Source organism: Acipenser ruthenus, chromosome 36, assembly GCF_902713425.1.
Source record: "Acipenser ruthenus chromosome 36, fAciRut3.2 maternal haplotype, whole genome shotgun sequence".
Lineage (NCBI taxonomy): Eukaryota > Metazoa > Chordata > Actinopteri > Acipenseriformes > Acipenseridae > Acipenser > Acipenser ruthenus.
The window spans coordinates 1,249,321-1,268,391 of record NC_081224.1 but is presented as its reverse complement, the minus strand read 5'-3'; the positions used below and the strand labels follow the sequence as shown (position 1 = coordinate 1,268,391).

General features: G+C 40.9%; 1 protein-coding gene across 2 annotated transcripts in view; it reads right to left on the bottom strand.

The window, feature by feature from the left end:
- Window positions 1–512: 512 nt before the first annotated feature.
- Window positions 513–19,071, bottom strand: part of LOC117962351 (non-receptor tyrosine-protein kinase TYK2-like) — a 41,469-nt gene continuing 22,910 nt past the window's right edge. For both annotated transcript variants that reach the window (XM_059008240.1, XM_059008241.1), the window contains exons 11-24: window positions 18,511–18,629; window positions 16,601–16,768; window positions 16,194–16,281; window positions 15,450–15,577; window positions 14,358–14,493; window positions 9,345–9,496; window positions 8,413–8,563; window positions 7,826–7,920; window positions 6,765–6,957; window positions 5,744–5,862; window positions 4,715–4,887; window positions 4,090–4,207; window positions 3,235–3,345; window positions 513–2,166 (exon numbers count right to left, since the gene is read on the bottom strand). In XM_059008240.1, coding sequence (XP_058864223.1) covers window positions 2,023–2,166; window positions 3,235–3,345; window positions 4,090–4,207; window positions 4,715–4,887; window positions 5,744–5,862; window positions 6,765–6,957; window positions 7,826–7,920; window positions 8,413–8,563; window positions 9,345–9,496; window positions 14,358–14,493; window positions 15,450–15,577; window positions 16,194–16,281; window positions 16,601–16,768; window positions 18,511–18,629 — 1,895 coding nt within the window. In that variant the 3' untranslated portion in view covers window positions 513–2,022. The remainder of the gene's footprint in view (window positions 2,167–3,234; window positions 3,346–4,089; window positions 4,208–4,714; window positions 4,888–5,743; window positions 5,863–6,764; window positions 6,958–7,825; window positions 7,921–8,412; window positions 8,564–9,344; window positions 9,497–14,357; window positions 14,494–15,449; window positions 15,578–16,193; window positions 16,282–16,600; window positions 16,769–18,510; window positions 18,630–19,071) is intronic.

Sequence of the window (19,071 nt, the reverse complement as noted above, 5' to 3'; positions counted from 1 at the left end):
CTTTTGTACTTGACCAGAATTTTTACATGCGCATCAGCATTGATGATGCAAAAAAAAAACAACTACCGAGGACACGACCTCGGTGTCCTCATATCTGGTTACGGCCGTGCCTAGAAGTATCTCCACTGTTTGTTTTCAAACACATTTTCTCTTCTTTCTACAGGTGGTGGGTGATCTATTATTCCTGCACTGTATTGAATGTTTGTTTGTATCACAATAACAAAGACCATTGAAAATCTAATTACACACATTCTCAGTTAAGTTCACCTGAGGGAGTACAACACAGTCTGAAAGCATGGCTTTTCTTTAACATAGCGTGGTGCCCGATGCCGTGTTTTCAAGTGAAAACACACGACTGCAGACCTATACAGCTGTGGGATGTGCACGGCTCAGAAAATGTATGCAATTACTTTATCTGCAGTGAACTCTTTCAGCTCGACCCCCTGTCTACATAAGACTAGCTTGGTTTGTGATGGTTTTATACTTGAACAGAGGAAACAGGGCAAAGAAAATCAGACATGATGATTTTTAATAGTAAACACACAGACGTTTTCCCCCCCCACAGGCTTCATTATGCTGCACAGCTGTGGACAAAAGTTTAGTATCACCCCATAGAATTAACACATTTTTCTTCTTAGAGTCGAATGAAACCTGCTGAATAATGTTACCTTCACATATTGAACTGCACACCGCTTTGTAGTTTTCCACATACTAAACGAACAACTGAAATGTGACCTTTCAAAAGCTAACATGAAATACTACTGTACTACTGTGATGGCTTCCAGTATACTTTTTTTAGAATATCATTTTGTAGTTTCTTTGATTACATGATGTTAAATAAAAGATCTAAATGATGTTTGTGTAGTTTTTTTTTTAAATTATTAATTACTACTATTGTGTCTGAATCCTAAAATTCTAGGTGATGCAAAACTTTTGACAACAGCTGTAGGTCCGTGCTTAAAACAAGATACAATTAATTTCTGCATAGCCATTAACACAGTTTAACAGAGACAATATTATCAACCATGGCTTAAAAAGGAAAATGATGCTATAATAGGCAGTATAATATTACATAATACACAGTATATATATATATATATATATATATATATATATTTTATTTATATACACACACATTGCACTTGATTCTTGCTTTGATTAATTATAATGTATGAAGGAGAAAGCATGTGCCCTGTATTGTTTATCCATATGTTCTGAAGTGCTGCGCTACAGTTGAGATCTTCCTGTTATTCCGGATTAGCACTGAACATGCAGTCAGGATCGCTGCAAAGAGATTGCGGTCATTCACTCCAGCAGAAAGGCAAACATTGCATGATTTTTGAAGACAATGGCTTTTTTGTGTGTGTGTGTGCCAGAGAGGAGCAAAATATTAATAACGTTTTAAAACCTTGCTAGGCGGCCACACAGATCACGGGAAAGCGCAGTCAAGTCGTTATACCTCGAGGTTTACATTTTTGCTCCTCTTTTTTTGATGTTCGTTTTATGCTTCAAGATCAGGCTGACTGGGTTCCCAAGACTCTCAGTTGAAAAGCAGCCGACTACACCACGACAGCACTGAGCTCAGCCAGCCTACAGCAAGCGACCACCTGGCACGATTTAGCTAGTCACCAAACTGATGAACGGAAGAAGTTTAAAATCCAAGACAGAATCAAAAAGCACTTCGGAGTTCCAAGCTGGAAAGCTGACAAGCATATCCAGTCCCATGGCATGATCATCACTTCCCCCGAACAGATGTGCATGTTTAAAAACATCTGAAGCAGTACAACACTCACTTCACACTAGTTCACCTTTACAATGGCAACCCACATTAGCTGCGCTATATATATATATATATATAAAAAAAAATAAAAAAATATCTGCCTTTTGAAGGCATTTCGTCCATAGATTTGCAAACAAAAAAAAAACAAAAAACAGGCAACTGGTGAAGGCGGTCGATTCAGTGGTTCCCATGCTGGGGTGGGATGTAATTAGTCGGAGCACGGCGTCCACTGGTGCTGACCCTCAGGGCTGGCTCATCAGGTTTAGCTTGACAGTGGCAGGTTGGCGATACCGCTTGGCTATTTCTTTCACGGATGAGATGAGATCTGTGAATGCCGGACGGTGTGCAGGATCGCTTTCCCAGCATCTCTCCATCAGCAAATAAACCTACAGCGAGAAATAATAAAATCAAGTATCAATAAAAAGCTTTAAAAATGCCAGTTTCAGTTGACGCCTACATACAGACTTCTGCGTGTCGGGGAATCCAGCTTCTTAGCAAGAGCAGGCAGCGTTTAAACTTTTACAAGGTGACATTTTAAACCGGTGACGGACTTTTTGAAAGGTCACTCAGAACTGGCTCCAAGCACCTGTTTTATTATCTGGGAAAGTATTCGATTCCAGCCTGAGTCAGTTATGTAGAGTAATCTGGGTCTTCCACTGAGCTCTCTTATGCATCCGCCTCATGTGTTGTAATTATTTTTCAAGTAACTTTGGGCAGTATTCACAAACCACTAGGGTGCAGTGAAACGCACTGGGCTTTGATGCACATCTTGTTTCTTTATAATGAGCCTGGCGCTCGCCTTGTGTGGCAAACTTTTATTTTTAGCTTTGTTTCGTTTGGTTGTCTTTATTAAATCTGACACCAGGGCTACCGTTGCTGGTGCCCTAGTGTCAGCACATGTTTGTGTGTTAATAAATCTGTGTGCCTGTGCGGCGTGTCAACACCCAATGCTCTGTGTCTGAATCATTATTATTCAGTGACGATCCACACACGTAACACACCTCCCTGTTACACACTCTTATTTCGGTTTTATTACAAAGTGCATTACTCTGGATGATCAAATAGAAGTACATATATCCAATGCATGTTATATTCCGATTAAGAGACAAAGGTAGCACATAAGATGTAAATAAGACTCCTATTGCATAGCAGTTTCACCCATTCCAGGTTTCACTCTGAGCTTGATTAGCCACAGTGTATAGGTAACAAGCTGTCTTATTAAACTCATAGTAAAACCAGGAATGGATCAAACTGCTATGCAATGGGAGTCTTATTTCCATAGCTGGAACTGTGCTATTCCTGTTGCCTCCTTTTATATTGAGTCAGCTAACTCTCCCCTTTAAATAATCATTTTGGGCAGCGTGGAAGTCTGGCTCTTCGGATCTGTGAATGGAGTACTGGACTGAGCGTCGTCGCCCTCCCCTTGTCTTCAAGACAGTTTTGGACGCCCTTACCTCGTGCGGACAGTCTTTAGGACAAGGCAAACGGCGTTTTCGGTCCAGAAGCTCGATGAGACGCATCACAGTCATCTGCCCTTGCATGTTGCCGATCATCTCGAAGAATTTCTAAAACGGAAAAGAAGGATTTGTCATTTTTACCAAGATGCCTGGAAAGTACTGCATCAAAAAAAAAGTCTCTGTGCATCCCTTTTAATTTGAATACTAATAAACACTGTTGTAGTTGTTGAGAGCTGTTAGACAGTTAGCAATAAGGGAATTTGTTTGCAGCTCTGGCCAAAAGTTTTGCATCACCAAGAATTTTTGGATTGAGACATAAAAAAAAAAATATATATATATATATATATAATATATATATTATATATATCAACATAATTTTGATCTTTTATTTAACATCATGTGATCAAAAGACACTACACAATGATATCGCAAAAGTCTACCAGAAGCCATAATAGTAGTACATTATTTCAAGTTGGATTTCGAAATATCACAATTTTAAATTAGGATGCAAAACTTTTGGCCACAGCTTGGAGGAGGCTTGGTGGTCCGGTGGTTACAGAAAAGGGTCCTGATAACAGGGAGGTTCAAATCCCTGCTCAGCCACTGCCTCACTGTGCATGTGACCCTGAGCAAGTCACTGAACCTCCTTGTGCTCCGTCCTTCAGATGAGACGTAAAACAAACAAGGTCCTATTGGAAGTGACTCTGCAACAGCAGCAGTTGTTGATGCATAGTTCACCCCCTAGTCTCTAAATCGCTTTGAATAAGTGTCTGTTTAATAATAAGAATAATAATCTGTCCCGCGTATTTCTGCTAGCGCTCCTTCTCTATCTGGGACAGCTGCTGCACTCACTGCGGGGGGGCTCTGCCGGTTATCACAGTGGGTCAGGATCTCAAACAGGGCCACCCCGAATGCCCAGACATCCGACGCGAAGGAGAACTTGCTTTCTCTCAGGCACTCGATTGCATACCTGCGGAGCAAAAAGAGCAAAGAAAATCAACATTGCTGCGCTGATGCTGTGCTGCCACTACCTGTCACAAGGGGGCAACAGGGCAAAGGTTTTTAAACTTGACCTGCACTTCCTGGTTAAATGTTCCTAAAGCGAGCCAGTACATCTCGCACTGCTATTGAGGGCGTTGTATTTGCAGAAATACAATTAGAACAAATGCACTGAAAAACATCCTCTTTTCTCTTCACCCTCCAGTTATCACAGGTGAGTTTCCCCACTAAGCCTTTTCCAATTATATAACTAAACAATAATGCATTCACCATCACGACAAAGACAGCCATAACGTAAGAACGAACAATCCTTATGTATCAAGTCACTGGCCAACCTTTACATCAAGCCCGAATACAAATGCTTCAGGTTCATTTACTTATGTGAACATACTGCCCAGTTCACAAAGCAAAGTCTTAAATCACACACTTGAAAAGCGACCGTGCCTTCACCAGCCGAACCCCTGCAGATGCTATTTACCAGAACACGGGGCTGTCTCCGTCTTCCTTGACCCTGTAGTAGTCTGCGTTCTCAGGGATGTATTTGCTGAGTCCGAAATCTCCGATCTTCACGACGTTCTCGTTTTCCACAAGGATATTTCTAGCAGCGAGGTCTCTGTGGATATAGCGCTTAGAGTGCAGGTAATCCATACCCTGCACAAGAAGAAAAAAAAAAAATACATTATATTATATTATATATACACACACACACACACACACACACACACACACACACACACACACACACACACACACACACAACAGCATATACAGATTTATAAACTTGACCAGCTGGTCTCTGTTGATAATGAAAGTTTAACACAATATTTTGGCAAGTTAATTCTGCAGTTTCCACATGCGTTTCCCATGAGTATACTGTGCACTAAACATACCATGATTTGCCATGTTATTTTTAATATACGTTACCTCTCTGTGCTTTACAATGCTTCCCTATGATTTACAATGCCTCTCTGTGCTTTACAATGCTTCACCAGACCTCTCTGTGCTTTACAATGCTTCCCTATGCTTTACCAGACCTCTCTGTGCTTTACAATGCTTCCCTATGCTTTACCAGACCTCTCTGTGCTTTACAATGCTTTCCTGTGCTTTACCATACCTCTCTGTGCTTTACAATGCTTCCCTATGCTTTGCCAGACCTCTCTGTGCTTTACAATGCTTCCCTATGCTTTACCACACCTCTCTGTGCTTTACAACACTTACTTCTACCATGCTTTTCACTATACTTTATTGCACTTTGCATATCTCTGTGGATAGTTTGAAAATGTATTTGCTGTTGTGCAAACTAAGGATTGTTAATACCAACAAAGACTTTTTTTTGCAGAAGTCGTCACACACATTTTCTGAAGCACACACACACACATTAATTAGTCATATAGCAGATGCTTTTATCCAAAGACTAGGGGGTTGAACTATGGTATCAAGCCTCTTTCTCTAACCACTGAACCACCAAGCCTCCTTATGCATGCATTCAGTGTTGATTGTAGCTTACCTCACAGACTTGCTGTGCAAAAAACAGGATTTGCCCCAGACCCACGCGGTGCTTCGGCAAATAATCTCTCAGGCTGCCAAGAGGAAGATATTCCATGACCAGCTGGACAACCTGCCCTCCTGAGAAGCAAACAAAACAAGAGCCAGGTTTAAAACCGATTACCTGTGAATGATCAATCTGCTTTATACTCTACAGCTGTGAAACAACAGCTCAATGCTGTTGCATCAAAAGTAAAGTCTCCCATAACATACATCCCCACCGCTACTGCTGTAAAAACTGTACATGAAATATTTATAGATGTTTTACAATAAAGAAGTTGGCAGAATTTCCTTGGGTTCCTCTGGGCAACCTCAATGGCCTAAATTAGCATTCATCCACAGAACAGCAGTGTGCAAATGTATTCGAACACCCCATTGATTCTGTAGTTTTTGATTTGTTGTGCGTATGAAATCAAACCACTGGAACTGAAAATCTTGGAAAATTGTGAAAATAGGCAAATTTGTGCTTGTCTACCTGAATTGATGACTTTAATAGGCAACACGGGCAATTCATTTAAAATAGTAAGAGAAAAGGAACACAGAGCCACACATGGTGAAACGCAGAAGACTTTTTAGAAGTTGTTTAAAGATGCCTGATAAAAGCTACAAAGTGGTTGAACATTTTCACACGAGTGCCTACTGTTTCTATATCACTGATTCTCACAAAAATGCTCACCCCCAGAGGTTTTCATGCAGGTATGTACATAAAGGATATAAATGATAAATCTGGAGGTCATTTTTTTATTGTAGAACAGAGTGCATACCACCCTATTACACTCCTTAGCTAATGAACAAACAAAATGGATTTACTGTTGCTATCTGACTCAATTAAATCACACTTGCCACCCTTATTAAAGTCTGCCCCATAGTAAAAGCACAGCAAAGTGTAACCGAGCACAGCGAAAGCATGGCAGAGCACAGGTACACATGTGCACACTGCTGTAGGCATGGATGTGATCTTCCTGTTTAAAAGGACTCCGCACCGAGCTCATTACAGCAGCCCTTGTACTTGACGATGTTCTTGTGATAGAGCGCTTTCAGGATCTCGATCTCTCGCATCCAGCCCGCCTGTAGCTGAGTGCTGCAGTCCTGCTTGAGTGATTTCACAGCCACGCACTCCCCCGTGCCGTCGTTGTTAGGGTCGTACACGTACAGCGTCACCTTCCCGAAGTGGCCCTGCGGGGAAGCCAAGCGTTCCAGCGTCAGTGTTTGAAACCCCAACAGCACAGCAAAGAAGCTGGCCTGGTATTAAAAGGAATTGTACCTAGAAAGAACTTTTAAACTTTGGGAACGAGAAAAGGCCATTTGGCCCATGAAGGCCTTGTTAGAATCTATTTTTAAATGTTTCTTCACCTGGTTCCATGCATTTATAACCGTGTAAAACAATGCTTCCTACCTTCTGTTCTAAACTCTACTCTACTGCTTGCATTTACACCCTCTTGCTCTTCTCTCTGTGCTACATTTGAAGTCGTGTCTTGGGTTTACTTTATCTATTCCAGTTACGATTTTATAGACTTCATATCAAATGTCCCTGTTGTGCACATCTATTCATTATCTAGGTCTCAAATGTGCAGTTTTGAAAGAAAGACAAAACAGGCTTCAAAACTAGGTTAAAAGAAAATTGAGAGTGCAACTTGTCCCCACCCCTTCACTGGCCTCTTTCCTGTCAATAACCAATCTGCTGCCTCCCCTACTGACTGACATGCTTTCAGCCAGTAGCATGCTTTGACCCAGAAGACACTGCTGAGATGAAATAACCCAGGGAGTACAAGTGCAAACAGATAACCCGAGAATAAGGCAAAGAAACCGAGAGCTTAAATTTAACCTAAGCTAGTACCAGATATCATGTTTTAAAATTAAAATACATGTGTGCTATAGCATGTGTTTCTTTCAAAACTGCACATGCATTACACAGGTTCTCTGCTGGGTCCACATGTTAAATCGTGGCTGGTTCGTGTCTAGTTGTGTGACACTCAGTTTTGAGTTGCAGCTGGTCGCGTCACAAGGCTGTTTCCCACCGATCACGAGGCATGCCCCGACTCACCTCTCCCAGGTCTCTTATCTTTTTCAGATATCTCTTCAGGAACACTGTGGGATCTGCATCGGGTAGAATATCGCTCTTTGAAGATATATCGGGGTCTGTGAACGAGAGGACAGCGTTAAACCTGCTTTCCTTCAGAACCTTATCTACACCACTGCAGTGGATTTTTTCTGACATTTGTAGGGGAAAAATATAACAGAACGCTACATGGGTGTGTGCGTGCGTGTGTGTTTTGTGGCTGGCAGCCAACTTGGCTTGGGGTGTGGGTTAAACAGCATGAAAGAGAGAGAGAGAGAGAGAGAGAGATTAGTTAGATAGAGAGAGAGAGGAGTGTAAGAAGAGTTTGTTTAATCTCATGTTTTGTTCCTGTGTTTGAGAGTAAAAGTGTGCGAACAGTGCTGAACTGCAGCTTCTGTGCTTCAGTGTCTGGTGTAATATTTCAAGGGTGCAGACCTGCCACTATTCTGTGCAGTGCGGTCGGTGTGTAGCGTCGATGAAGGCGTTCCTCAAATCACCTGCGTGCTTTTAACTTTGACTACAACCCGGATTAATAAAAACTAAAATGAAAGCACACTAAGATTCGGGCTCACTCTTCTGTTGGAGCTCGGTGAGTTCTCGGAGGATGGTTCTGAAGGACGGCCGGTCCGCCGGGTCGTAGTTCAGACACTTGCTGATGAAGCTGGCGAGCTCCTTCGAGGACGGCTCCGGCAAGTGGCACTTGGCTTCATAAAACCGCTCTTTCTGCAGAGAAAATGAAATAAAAATAGATGCGTCACTCAGCGCGAAAGACGCCCCTTTTTACAGCCAGGCACTAGCGCTGCTGCTGCACCCACTCCAGGGTTTCAGAACTCACCTAAGTTTAGGTATATTATTAAAAATGTCCAGGTATCCAGGAGTTCGAACAATCAGGCTCATGGTTATTCTGAATTGACTGCACTTAAAACAGCATGAATACGTCTCGGTCTACTAAAAGGGGTTGTTTTAGGGAAGGAACAATTTGACAGACGTCTGGCGCATGATCATTTAAACAGCATACCTAATTCAAGGGAGTTCTGAAGCCCAGGGCTTTGTGCAGGGCTAATGCAAGTTTCAAGCCCTGCCTTTTTGATTTTGGTGCTTGTGATTTTGGGGGCTAAAGCTGCTGGTTACAGCCATACATCAACCCCCCCTGCTGGCCAGTCAGTCAGTCAGTCCGTCATTCCTCCCCAGCAGAGTCTCTGCGAGTTGTGAAAGTTGTGTTTGTGGTTTTGTGATGTGGTCAAAAATGGGGAGGAGTTGTGACCAACAGGCCACCAAGAACAGCGAGTTAGCCCACTGGAGGCACGACAGATATTTCAGCAGGAGACCCCGTCGTGCGGTCACTCCTGTTCTCGGGGGATATACCATTTTGTTTTGTAAGGTTGGAAAAACGCTTTGTGTTTTTTTTTTTCTTTTTTTCCAGCTCGGTCCGCAGCACCGCTGCAAGGGATGTACACAAACTGTTTGCCAAACGTTAGGCCTGGAACCCATCCCAGTACTGTACCTCGTTCAGGGTGGTCTCGTTCAGTGGCAGATCCCCATTATAGCAGATCTCAAGCAAGGTTGTCCCGAAGCTCCACTTGTCTGCGGCGATGCTTAAGTGATTGACGTTCTGAACACATTCAGGGGCGATCCAAGGGATACGCTCCACGCGCTCTGGGAAGAACAACACAATAAAATTCAGAGGTTAATAGAAGTCACGTAATGGTTAGATCTCCCTTAACCAGACCAACTGAAAGACCTTTGAACAGCATAGGATTTAAATTACCGTGCATGCCTCAGTTTTGAATAGATTAAGTTGAACAGGTGTGCAAACCCTCCCCCCCACCTCCTCAGAAAGATACACAGGGCCATTCTTTGTTATGAGGAAGTAAAAAGAGGAATATTTGCATGATGGTTTTCATACCATTCAAATCTGACCACAAGAATAATCTACTGTTAATAGAAATTGCCACTGCATTCTCTCGGTGCAGACGAAGAAACGTTCAACTTTACATCAAAACATTGTTCCTCGTCTCAAGTTTCGCCTCCTGTGCGCTGTGTAGCATGCTCTGCATGCATTCTCCTAAAGAACGTTCTCCTTCTGCACCTCTGAAGTCAGCATTTAACTGCCTTACTCTTTCAGCCAAAGGAGAAAGTTCTAACTATTATTATTATTATTTATTTCTTAGCAGACGCCGTTATCCAGGTTGACTTACAATTGTTACAAGATATCACATTATTTTTACATACAATTACATTATTTTTTTTACACACAATTACCAATTTATACAGTTGGGTTTTTACTGGAGCAATCTAGGTAAAGTGCCTTGCTCAAGGGTACAGTAGCAGTGTCCCCCCACCTGGGATTGAACCCACGACCCTCCGGTCAAGAGTCCAGAGCCCTAACCACTACTCCACACTACTGCCCTGATAGATAGATAGATAGATAGATAACTTAGAAAATTATTACCTGCTATATTTGATTACGAGCGCCATTAAAGCAAAATAAGAAACTTAGAAAGACAATTAAGAAGGAGAATCTACGTTTGGTTTTTGCTACACAGTGCTGGACATTTTGCAGAAAACACCTCCTTCGTGTGTGAAATTACAACAGTGCTTTAAGCAAATCCACCTCAACAGGATTTCACATGATTTGCAGGGTGTCTGTGCCAGACTTAACGGTTTATGATCATTTGCTTTAAAGTGGTATTGATTTTTGTTTTGATGGCAAAGTTTGGCTTTCTTTTTTTCCCCAAATAACCAACAAGCCTATCTGGTAATCCTCATAAGTGAAATAAATACAGTATTGCATGCATGTTCATGGAGCATGCTGTTTATATAACAAGGAGGGAGATAGGATTAAAACAAACAAATAAATAAATAAATAAATAAATAAAACACAACAACACACACATTCACAGATAACTGCACAATGTAATTAAACTATTTGAATACTCATTGAAGTTACTCTAAGAGTCTACAGCTATTGTGAAAAGTTTTGCATCACCTAGAATTTTAGGTGATGCAAAAAAAATAAAACTATGAACATAATTCAGATCTTTTATTTAACATCGTGTAATCAAAGAAACTACAACATGATATTGCAAAAGTCTACCGGAAGCCGTAATAGTAATACAGTAGTATTTCAAGTTAGATTTCGAAATGTCAAATCTTTCAATTTGTCATTATTTCGTTAAGTATATAGGAAAACTACAAAGCATTATGTAATTCAATATGTTAGCGTAACATTATTCGGCAGGTTTCATACGACTTTAGGAGGCAAGATTTGTTCATTTTACAGGGGGATGCAAAACCGTTTTGCCACAGCTGTACAATGAAACCCTTGTACTGTTTCAGAGCTGGCCCAGTGATGCATCGTTTTAAAAAGCCTGCATTTACAATGTGGTTTCCTCCTTTCAAAGGATGTGGCGTGCAAGTCTTAGGTGACCCGGGCTGTCAAGCATCAACCTGAAATGCACTCTTACACGCGATCCGAAAAACGCAGAGGAGATGACAGGACAAGATAACGTTCATCTACTTGCTAAACCTTGAAGTGCGACAGAATGCAGCAAAAATTAAAACACGAAAACCAGTTTCAGGGGTGCGAGATTGCATCCGAAACGTTTTCTTTGCAAGATTAAGTTTAGCTTGGTTCAGATAGTCCACATCCTTTAAAATGTTCTCTTTGTTCTTCGGGTGTAGCCACGAGTAGAGTTTGTGCACAATTGGAATGAATGTGTCGACTTGATTTGGCACGTTTAGTTACCTTTATTATTGTACTTATTTTACATATACAGTATTCAATTAGAATGGTTTCCAATGCATTGAGATACTGAATGATGGACCCTTTTAAAAAAAAATAGAAACTGTGAAAGCTAATGCAAGACCCTCATACATACGTTTCAGTACATGCTATGCAGTTTATCCTTCTTTAATTTACTGTTAAAATGTCTAGATACTTTTTATAAATCAAATTTCTTTGTCACTCAAGAACTATTTGGTGGGTTACAAACAGCAAAAAATCTGGTTTGAAAAAGCCCCACCTTAGTTTTCTTTTTTGCACATCCCTAAATAGCCGCCTCATCGTTAAAACACGGGCTGTGATATTATAGATTGTATTTTTGTGGCACAATGGTATACTAGCTTTTATTAATGAATGCTGTAATCAAATCCGTGCACTGTCTAATGCTTGTTACAAAGCGTTGACTTCATTTCCCGTTTCGCAGTTTATTTCATGTCTCGCTTTTTTAAAACAGGTTAAGAAAAAGGAACCCAGCGGAGGCTCATGGGTACAGGAAGACAGGCTTGCAAAGCACTGGTATAGGGTTTCCTGTCACACTGCTGTGGTGGCATAAAAATGTCTGGTTAGCAATGATATTGCAGGCAAACTCCCCCTTCCCAATCAATCAATCAAAACCTTTATTTATCCAGAACACATTCTCATTTTCAATGACGACCGAAGTCGAATGAAACCTGCTGAATAATGTCACGTTAACATACCCAGTTACATATCACTTTGTAGTTTTCCCCATATACTTAACGAAAAACTGACCAATTGAAACAAAAATGTCATATTTCGAATTTTAACATGAAATGCTGTACTACTGTAAGGCTTCCGGTTATCAGTTTGTAGTTTCTTTGATTACATGGTACTAAATAAAAGATCTAAATTATGTTTAGATAGTTTTTTGTTTTTTTGTTTTTTTTTTAAATGATGTCTCGATCCTAAAATGTAGGTGAAGCAAAACTTTTGGCCACAGCTGTATATAATAATGTCCTCCCAGTCTAAAACACAGAAACAAAGCAGCAAACGCAGTCAATTCCTCCGCTTCTAACAAACCTATCCCTGGATTTATAAAGGAGAGAGAGAGAGAGAGAGAGAGAGAGAGAGAGAGAGAGAGAGAGGAGGAGAAAGCGGGCGCTAATCAGATCTTTTGCAATTAAGTTAGTCAGAAATCAAAAGCTAGTACAGCATCTTTTTTAGTTTGAAAACAGCATTTTTTTTTTATTTACTTTTTTAAAATCAAAAAAGTTCAACTTTGTACACCTGTTTGTTGGAATGCTGTGCAGCTGGCATCTTATTTTATTACTAATTTAGATTAGCTGTGCATGCACATTACCAAAGCACAAAGATATGAGATTAGCTGTGCACACAGATTAAAAATAAGCACAAAAAAAGATATCAATGAACAGCTGGTTTGAAAAAAAAAAAAAAACCACACGGTTCTTTATCGACTCTCAAGGTCACGCAAATTCCATGTTGAAAAAAAAAATAAGATACAAATCGAGAGCACGAATATAAAATCCTGAATAGGTTACGGATTAAATGGAGTGGCTGACTTGGAATGACCCAGTTCAGTATCATTAACCACAAGTCCTTACAATAACGTTTTCTGAGTCATTCCTCAGTTTTTACATAACAAGTGTGTGGCAATGTGCCCCGCCCATGTGTGCATTTCTATATTGTATGTTGCGTGTGGTGTGTTAATGTTGGTGTATTGTAGTTGGTACACGGGATATAAATGGGTGTGTGCAGCATGAGTTATTTAAAATGTATAATTGTATTTAGGCACGGGATTGCACATCACTTCACGTGCATTTAAAGTATATAATATGTGAGCACGAGGTTGCACATAATTAATTCACGTACTGGGATTCAAGTGAATAAGTAATTAGTAATTGAATCCCGGCACAACAGTATATATAGATGCACGTTTTACTCACTCGGGGTTGGGTGTTCGGTGAGTAATGAACGGGAGAGAGAGGAGGAGAACTAAAGATAAATAAAGTAATAACAATTGCTATCGTGTGCTGGTAGGACCAGCACGATACTCGTTTGTTTATTTTTACTCACTGTGTTTGTTTGTGTGTCTGTCCGTCCACCGTTTGTTTAAGCGTTAGTCCGTTTTGTTTGTCTGTTTATTTTGACTAAAGTGCCGTGTCCTGTTTCTGTTTAAACCTTTTATTTATAATAAACCGCGAAACAGCATTTTCATCATTTCACCTCATCTGTCCTGTGTCTGTGTATTCATTTCCTGGTTCTGATGTCACCAACCGTGTTATGCAACCTTTTTTTTTTTTTTTTTTTAGAGCATACACTTTTTAGCAAATCTGACAGGGAGACAAAGGGTTGCTGTCAATAAAGACTCTTTAGTGTGTAGAAGTGTCTTTTAGAGCCGTTTAGAGGCTCTATTCTAATCCAGTGTAACAGGGCGAAGGCTGGGAGCAAACTTGCGAGCGCCTTAACCTCTGTGCAAAAGAGCCGGGCTCGTCTGCATTTGTGGTTACAGAGCTTTTAACCTCCTCTCACCGACTAGGGACACAATCCGTCACGGCCGTGCTTCACACAACACTGCCCGTTACACCAGGTCGCCAGACTTGCAATGCAACCCAAAAGAGAGGAAGCCAAGCCAAGCCAAGCGTCAAGGGGTTATTTTTCCACGAAGGCACACACTTGTCAAATAATCCAATGTATAGAGTTTAAAGACTTTCTGCAAATTGCAATTTCGTTAAAATAATTAAATAAAAGTAGTACCTTCTTTGGAGAGAGCCGTGAAGCTTATCCCAGGATCGCTGAGTTTAATGAAGGGAGAGCTGCTCTCCTCCAGCCCCTTCCTCACCACCAGGATGTTTTTCGCACACACATTTCCATGCACCAGTTTTTTGTTCTCCTGCAAGGAAGAGCCAGGGGAATGGTCACAAGTTCATCATGTGGCTGGCACACACATACAGGGATGGTGAAGACTCCCATTGCAGGATTTACCATGGGCCCAAGCTTGTAATTATCTATACAGCTAATAAAAAAACACCTGGAAACTGCTACACAATGGGATCCGCATTTAAATTTAATTTCGGCGTGGATGGAATACATTCAATGAGAATCGTTTCCACTAGAAGTCTTTTTCGACGTCTTCAATGCGTTAAAAAGACAAAAACAAAAAGTCTGAATTTCTGTCATTTAATTTATTTAGTTTAATAGTTTTTGATGGAGGGTAGAATACAACATATTACAGCTGTGGCTTTGTATAACAGGGATGGAAATAAGACTGCTGTTGCATAGCGGTTTCATCCATTCCAGGTTTTACTACGAGCTTGATTAGCCACAGTGTGTCTAGGGAACAAGCTCAGGTGTGTCTTATTAAACTTACAGTAAAACCAGCAATGGATCAAACTGCTATGCAATGGGAGCCGTATTTCCATCCCTGTAAAATACCATGTAACAACAAATGACCATGTACAGTTTCATTAAAATCAAAGTTTGGGCTTTCAAGAACTCAAACAATGAGGCCACGCAGGCATAACTCTGCAACAGACACAGGTTTTTTGTAAGGCGTTATTTTAGTCGGTATTTTAGTTGGTCTTGCCTAGTCCGTTGGATCTACATTTACGAGTTATACAACAACAACTTGAGCGTGAAGCTGCAGCAACAGCAAAGCCAGCCTACTGCAAGTCTAACGAAACTCGCAGTAGAGTGATACCAGGAATGAATCAGTCATTTGTTTGGAATGCTCCAAATTAGGACTGCATGCAAGAGCACTGCCGACATTATCCTCTAGCTGGGTTGCAAGGTTTGAGGGAGAAAGAAACCACGTATAAAACTGCTAGCAGCTGGGAACAGGGCACTTACCAAGTAGCTCAAAGCGCTGGCCAGCTGCTTGGCCACTGTAAACTTCCACTGCGGTGTCACCCTCCCTTTCTCTTTCCTCAAGAAGACATCCAGGGGCCCAAATTCCACGTACTCTTCGACCATAATATCTGGTGGACAATAAAAGAAACACAGGGGTTGAGGTTGGGTACACTGTACAGTCAAACCTGCTCAGAAACACTAGCGTCAAATCTCACTCCTCCACACAGGGTACGAATCAGCTACTAGAAAGGATACGCTGAAGACCGAATATTAGAATTATGGGATTGATTTACAAAGACTCTGAACACTGGCTGTACCCCAGTACCGGCTACAAAACACACACACACACACAGAGGAGGTGAAAGTGAAAAGAAACAAAAATATATATCTCTTTTTTCTGTCTTGTAGCCACACAATTCTGCAGTTGTTCAGTTCTATCCTCGTTGTTCTACAAAGGATGCTCCTGACAGCTGTTTTCTACGGTGGGGGTCCACTCTATCCACTACAGGCAGTGTTGCAGGGGGGGGGCAGGTTAATGGTTACACTCTAGTGTACCAGCTGTACTTAGTCAGACATGATCCCCACAGTGAGACCACGTGCTTTGAGTTTTATTCACCAGAAGGGGATGACTGAAACAGATACACAGAGTGAATCTAAACAAGAATACATATATGAGTCAAGATAACCGTGCTGTGTTAGGAGATACAAACTTGCATGGAAAAAGCACAGCTGGTAGAAACTTACTTTCAGATCCCTTGACACAGACTCCGTGAACAAACACGAAGTGAATGTGCGAAACCTGACTCATCAAACTGGCTGTTTCAAAAAAGGCCTGCAGGGAAAAAAAAAAAAAAAAAAAAAAGTAATTATCATTATTTTGTATTCATCATTAGCGCAATTGTTTTTTCCCAAATTGAATTTACAAGCCCCTATTTAAAATTTAAATGATTTCTTGTTTGGTGAAGTACAAAGCTGAGCATCAGCCAATCACAACCACAAACGTTTAAATGAAAATCCGCTGCTTTAACAGACCAACCATCTATATTAACACACTTATTAGCTGGCTCTTCACAGTTAATAGACAGCCCCTTAAGATAAAGCGTGACCAAAGTATGATCCAGATCAGCGTGTGCTTTTTTATTTCCTCGTACCAGGGCTATGTCCTTGTGGCTCTCATCCAATGTTTTCAGCACCACTCGGATTTTCGTGCTGCTGTTATTATTGTTCCACTCGTACCCATCCTCGTTCGAGTCCGTTCCACAGACGTGGAGCTTCCCGGTGTAGATGTTCGTCCTCGTTCCTCTGCCCAAGTGACTTTCCTGAAGGAAACAACGACAGTGGAAACACATCCATAACCACGGCTGATAAAAAAAAAAAAAAAAAAAACACACACGCCCAGGGTTTTTACACAGCCAAGCTTTTCAAGGACATCCACCTGGACAGTTGAAAATGGTCTTCAACAAGATTGTTCATTTTTAATCCACTTCTTTTATATACCTGTCATGAGTGTTCTTCAGCATTTAGCTTGGACCTTACTTTATAGTCTTCCGATCGCTTGCAGAAGCCTAAACTTAGATCGCTTTTGTATTACTTTAGTATCAAAGGCATTGTGGTTGCGGATGACAAACGATACTAAAAATGCACACGCTTGTAATACAAGTTATGGGTCTGCAGACTAATTTGATCGGAGATAGATGTAAAAATCTTGACCCTTGATTGAGTGTTGGGAAGCCCGGAGTCAAACTAAAATGCAAATTTTGGGGTTTGCTAAATTAGTTGCTTTACATACTGAAAACAACAGTGGCATCAACACAACTCTTATCACACAACAGACGCCAGCGAGGTGCGTGACAATAACCACATCATTAGCCAACGACAACAACAACGTGTTATAAATACTGGCAATGTAAATTTAAAAAATAACAGGCGTCAGATATGAAAATCAACTGGCCGTTGCCTAAAACACACTTGGTTAATTGTCCAAAACCTTATACGAAGAAGAACAAAAAAAATTAAAAAAATAACCACAACACGTGGTTTGACACAGTTTGTTTTCGTGATACTGAAATGTCACTTTGGTTTTGTGGCTTTCTAGCATAAATTGTCCAGAACAAAATATTTTTTTGTTTTGTTTTGTTTTTTTTATTTATAAAAAAGAAACTACTCTTCCACCGATGTAAAATGCAAAACCAAAACAAAAAGCTATTTGTCTCGCTCAGGAACCTCTCTGACAAGCTTTAGTCTTCCAACTACTTTTTTTTTACTGCTGGAAATTTATTTGGAGATAAAAAAAAAAAAAAAACATGTTTGAGTCGCCTTTCTGTAAAAATAAATAAATAAATGCATAAAAAAGAATTTTTTTGTGCATTTCATTCCACTCTAATGTACAGATGTATGTTTCCCCTCTTCCTTGTAATCTAGTGTGTACGAATATAGTTTTTCAAAAGCAGTCATTTAAAAGCATGTTACCTCTATTAATCTTCATACCTCATAGGAGGCTCATAGGAGGCTGTGTGGTCCAGTGGTTATAGAAAAGGGCTTGTAACCAGGAGGTCCCCGGTTCAAATCCCACCTCAGCCACTGACTCATTGTGTGACCCTGAGCAAGTCACTTCACCTCCTTGTGCTCTGTCTTTCGGGTGAGACGTAGTTGTAAGTGACTCTGCAGCTGATGCATAGTTCACACACCCTAGTCTCTGTAAGTCACCTTGGATAACGGCGTCTGCTAAATAAGCAAATAATCTTGCGATGCCCATTTCTGTAACACATCTGACGCAATGCTTAGCCATTCCTCTGTATTATTACTATTTTTTTTTAAATCCAGTCTCAAGCCAGAATTTTTAACATGCAGAACATTATGTGTTGCCGGGTTAAGGGTTAAGGGTTAAGAATTTTTTTCACAACATACACCAGCAAGGAATCTAGAAAATTCCTGCTTGTATTTTTGGTATAATTAGATACCCTGTCGATTTCTAACAGTGAGATTCTGGGTCCTTCCTCTGTACAGGAGAGGGCACGGTCTCCTCTTTATCTGAAGCAGCTTGTTTGGCGGCTACACAAACCTGGGTTATCTCCTCCTTGCGAATCTGGTGGAAACTCAGCTGGCTCAGGTTGAGAGAGCCCGATATGGGTCGGACACTGCTGCCTGGAGACCTCCGCACCACAATCAAATTGGAGATTTCTACAAGACATGAACAAACAAACCGATTAACAGGCAATAGATTAAGTTTAACGAGCACAGGGACTGTCTAATTACAAATTAACATCCAGTGCTCGCCATTGGTCATATATATTCCTCTAGGTCTATTGCAACCACGTTTACATTCTTGGCTTGATGCTAAGAGAGAGAGAGAGAGAGAGTTTTAAAAGCCAGCCTGTACCAGGAGAGAGAGAGTTTTAAAGGCCAGCCTGTATCAGGAGAAAGTGGGGGGGGTAGAGAGAGAAGCTGCAATAAAAGAGAGTATCTGTCTTCAACAGCACTGCAGTCTGCCAAGTCATAGTGTGTGTGTGGGCTTGAACACACCTCTGGAAATGCAGTGCTGAACCCTTTAAACATACCTCTCTTGATCTACCCCTCCTACTCTGCATTGGACTTGGCTGTCCTCAGCACCACGTTACTGGAT